Below are 4,187 nucleotides of genomic sequence, written 5' to 3' on the forward strand. Positions count from 1 at the left end.
GAAGGAAGGAAGGAAGGAAGGAAGGAAGGAAGGAAGGAAGGAAGGAAGGAAGGAAGGAAAAGAAAAGAAAAGAAAAGGCATCTATTATCTCTTCAATGATTTTGCCTTGCTTGGACTTTCCCTTCACCCCACAGGGTGTAAGATCTGAAATGGCACCCTCAACTTCCTATCCAAGATACAATTTTAATCCTACCTTTAACACTCTAACTTCTTAACTGGAGTTGAGTTATTTAAACTGTAATGTTAATAGGTGAAATTCTGGAGTACCACCCCAAAACATTTAGTTCATTTGCCAGAGTTCTAAGGAATTTCCATGAGATACAAAGCAGGTAAGTCTGGATACAGGAAAAAAGATAAAAACTCTTTATTTGCTACACAGCAAGAAGGATATTGAATGGTAAAGGGAGCACATCTCAAATGGGACCTCAAAAACCCTCTTCATTCACAATGGCAGGAGTAGAAAGAATAAAGCCACCCATAGGGTCAAATATCTCTCCTAATCATGTTAAGGCACTGGATTCTGAATTCACACAAAAGGGGACTCTCACTCATCGTTCCTCATAAGGACTCATGGCTTGCCCCATGGCATCACATCTGTACTGCTTACCAGCTGTGTGACCCTGGGAAAAGTCCTTCAACTCTCTGGGCTTTAATGTCCTCCTTGGAAAATGAGGCTGATATTAAAATATGACATATATATGTAAAGAGTTCTAGGAATTTTTCATTCCAAGTGCAGTATATGTACATTCCTCACAATGGCCTCAGGTACCTCAGTGCCTCCAGCCAAAGACCAGCAGGAGCATACCCTTGAATGAACAAGTCGGCTTTATTGTTCATTGCATGATGAATAAAACTCACCGTGAGAATCATGCAGCCCCTCAGTAAGAGATTGTTGTAACCAAAGAAGTAGAACCAGGAGAATACATATATTAAGAGAATGATGCAGGAATTAATTTGTGCATCTGTGGGGGTGGGCTAGGCAAGTCAGAGATCCACTGGGAGGTAGTTGTCAGGAAGGGCAGGTTGGACTTCTCAGCACAGGCTGACGCGCTGTCCAGAGTGGAACTTCTGTTTCCTCAGAGAAACCTCAGCTCTGCTTTTAAGGCTTTTCAATGGTTTAGATTAAGCTCACCCAGTTTTTCTAGGATAAATTCTCAAAGTCAACTGACTATGAACTTCAATGACATCTACAAAGTATCTTCACAGCAACATCTAGATTATTAGTGTTTGATTTGATAACTGGGGATCACAGTCTAGCTGACACATAAAATTGACCATTAATCAGTTGTAAGGTTTGTGCTTATTTTAGGTGAGTTTGGGGAGGATTTAAGAACGTGGGATTTTGCTTTTAATTGGATTCTGACAGAAAGTGGAGGGTTGGGGTGGCAATGCTATGATTGGGTAGCTTCATAAATCCTACCTAGAGGGACGGAATACTATCCTGAGGCTACAGATGTGATTGGTAAAGAAGCAGCAATCACTCCCGAGAGAGATGTGCCTAGTCGTTTTTGTAGTTTGGACAATATTCATGTTTTGTCTGGGAGCAGACATGATGTCTGAGCATTCTGGTGTTCTGTCTCAATCCACTGTGCTCACAGAGTACCTGTCTGATTCTGATGTTCTATGAAATCCTTTATCTTCAACAGGAGAACCAAAACCACCTGGGAGTGCCAGGCTAGCTCCTAGCAACCCCAAGACTTTGTTAATTGCATCCAGGCAGCTCTCAAGTGTCAGGATATTTTTTGTTTCACCTTTTTTTACAGTCTCTGCCAGTGGGAGGTAAAACATAGTGCTGAGAATCTCAGAAGGCCATTTATCAAGGACAGAGTGATGCTAAATAGAAGTTCCATTAACTTATGGTTTCTATCACATACAGAAAATAGATGCATCTGAAAAAAAAAATACCAAGTTTCCCTCTAATGACTAACTTTAGCTCAATCTCTAGTCCCTTGCAAATATTTGGAATTTTAATGTGGTAGGATAACAAATTCTAAAAGATCTGGTAGTTTAAGAAAAGAAAACCATTTTTCTAAGTCAATGCAATTCTCCTTATTCTACCCTCAACTTTTGACTTGATATTCTTAATTAAAAAAAAAAAATTCTTAGAGTAATTGAGCCAGCCAAATTTTAAATGTAATCAGTGTCCCTCAATTTCCTTTAAACATACTCAAGAAGCACCAAAACACAGAACATAAGGATTACTCAACACAAAGAAAAACTGTATAAAATCTCATACAGTTGCTATAGACTGTATATAACCATCTGACATTATAACCCCTTTCTATTGCCCTGGCCAAAACCATCTGGATCTTTCGAGAGCTTGAGAAGAACTTACCCAACTGGATTTATATAAGTAGAAAAGGCAAAGCTATTGCTTGGCTACCACCAGCAGAGATCGCTAGGTAGGTGGGGTCAACTTAACATTTGGAGAATTCCATACACACTATGGAAGCAAAATTTTAGAAAAACAACTAACCCACATACAGAAGCCAGAGAAAGGGGAGGCGATGGGAACTGCCAGGGAGGGAAATCAACTCAGGGAAAAATTCCTGGAGGTTGTAACCCAGAAAATCCTGAAGGATGCCATATAATTGATGACCTCATCTATCCATGAGGCTGCTCAGAAATGCCCACCCCGGCCAGGCACTGTGGCTCATGCCTGTAATCCAGCACTTTGGGAGGCCGAGATGGGCAGATCACGAGGTCAGGAGTTCAAGGCCAGCCTGGCCAACATAGTGAAACCCCGTCTCTACTAAAAATACAAAAATTTGCCAGGCATGGTGGCATGCACCTGTAGTCCCAGCTACTTGGGTGGGTGAGGCAGGAGAATCACTTGAACCTGGGAGGCAGAGGTTGCAGTGAGCCAAGACCATGCCATTGTACCTCAGTCTGGGTGACAGAGAGAGACTACATCTTGAAAAAAAAAGGAAAAGAAAAGAAATGCCCATCCTTCTTGCCACTGGCAGACATGCACACACCAGAGAAGATTCCAATTTAGTGTCTTCCCTCTATTCATAAAACATTTCCTCAAGTCTACTCTGAGTGGAGACTGCATCACAACCAGGGGATTGCCCTGTCTCCTTCCAGGGCTCTTAATACAAACTCTTCAACTAGTAACTGAGGTGTCACCATAGGGGATTTTTCTAATTGGTCAAAACCTGATTTGGCAGGGTTTGGTTTGGGTGTCTTCAGATTTTCTTGTCTTGAGGTCCTCACAATTACTCTACAGCTCAGAATAGCAACTGCTGAGGCTGCCTTGGGAAGAGGATGATCCTAAACAAAGCTCTGATGCTGGGGGCCCTCGCCCTGACCACCATGATGAGCCCCTGTGGAGGTGAAGACATAGTGGGTGAGTGCATGAGTAAGGGATGTTCTCTGGAGCTGGAAGACAGGAAATTGAAGGAAAAGAGAGAAAGCAATTTGCAGAGAAATGGTAGAGATTTCCTAAGGCCCTTCAGTATTAAGAGATTTAAAAATTATAGCTGTTCCTCCTTCAGGAAACCAGAACACCAAACTACTCTTTTTGTTATCTATGCTGTTGTGTTCACTAAGGATGCTATTCTGCTTATAATATATTCAGTGACTACAGCCTGGAGGTCTCCATGTCATTCCATCAGGATTGCCTCAAAAATTAGTGAGGTTTCCATCAGTGGATGATTTTTTGTTATTAAAAATTTATGAAGTGTCATTCTCAAATTTCCCTGAACAACTTTTGAAACTTTTCATATGTCTTCTGTAGTAGATCTTAGGGCCGTTCCATCAATTATATACTCTATAGATATTAAGAAAGTTGCCCGTTTCTTTCTCTCAGACTTACCACATTTCCACATGGGAACTGGCACAGCGGGGAGTGGGTAAAGGAGTCCAGCAGGCTGAATGCCTTCAACAGGCATTTTGCCACATGGTCCTCACTTACTCTCAGTTGCCTCATATGTGTCACCTCACAAATAATCAAATAAAATGGGCATGTAGCTAAACTTTGCAAATAGTGAAAACATGAAAGTCATAATTTTTTACATATTTCTGTTACAGGTATAGTTTCACATTTCTTTTCTTTAGCAAAATAAGGAATCATTTTATTTTAAAATTGAGAAGTAGAAAAAATTGGTAAATTAAATCATTTTATTCTCAAATTATCAACCCAAATTACCTGTTCTTCACCTCATCTAATGAAGTCCTATAAAAAG

The 4,187-nt window shown here is 40.8% G+C and overlaps 1 protein-coding gene across 2 annotated transcripts in view; it reads left to right on the forward strand.

Moving 5' to 3' along the window:
* Window positions 1-2,988: 2,988 nt before the first annotated feature.
* The window catches only part of LOC105513789 (HLA class II histocompatibility antigen, DQ alpha 2 chain), a 7,499-nt gene continuing 6,300 nt past the window's right edge, over window positions 2,989-4,187 (forward strand). Inside the window, exon 1 of one of the 2 annotated variants that reach the window (XM_011944805.1) lies at window positions 2,989-3,349. In XM_011944805.1, coding sequence (XP_011800195.1) covers window positions 3,268-3,349 — 82 coding nt within the window. In that variant the 5' untranslated portion in view covers window positions 2,989-3,267. The remainder of the gene's footprint in view (window positions 3,350-4,187) is intronic. The other variant, XM_011944806.1, reaches the window with a different exon arrangement.

This window comes from Colobus angolensis, unplaced genomic scaffold (genome assembly GCF_000951035.1).
Source record: "Colobus angolensis palliatus isolate OR3802 unplaced genomic scaffold, Cang.pa_1.0 Scaffold236, whole genome shotgun sequence".
Taxonomy (NCBI): domain Eukaryota; kingdom Metazoa; phylum Chordata; class Mammalia; order Primates; family Cercopithecidae; genus Colobus; species Colobus angolensis.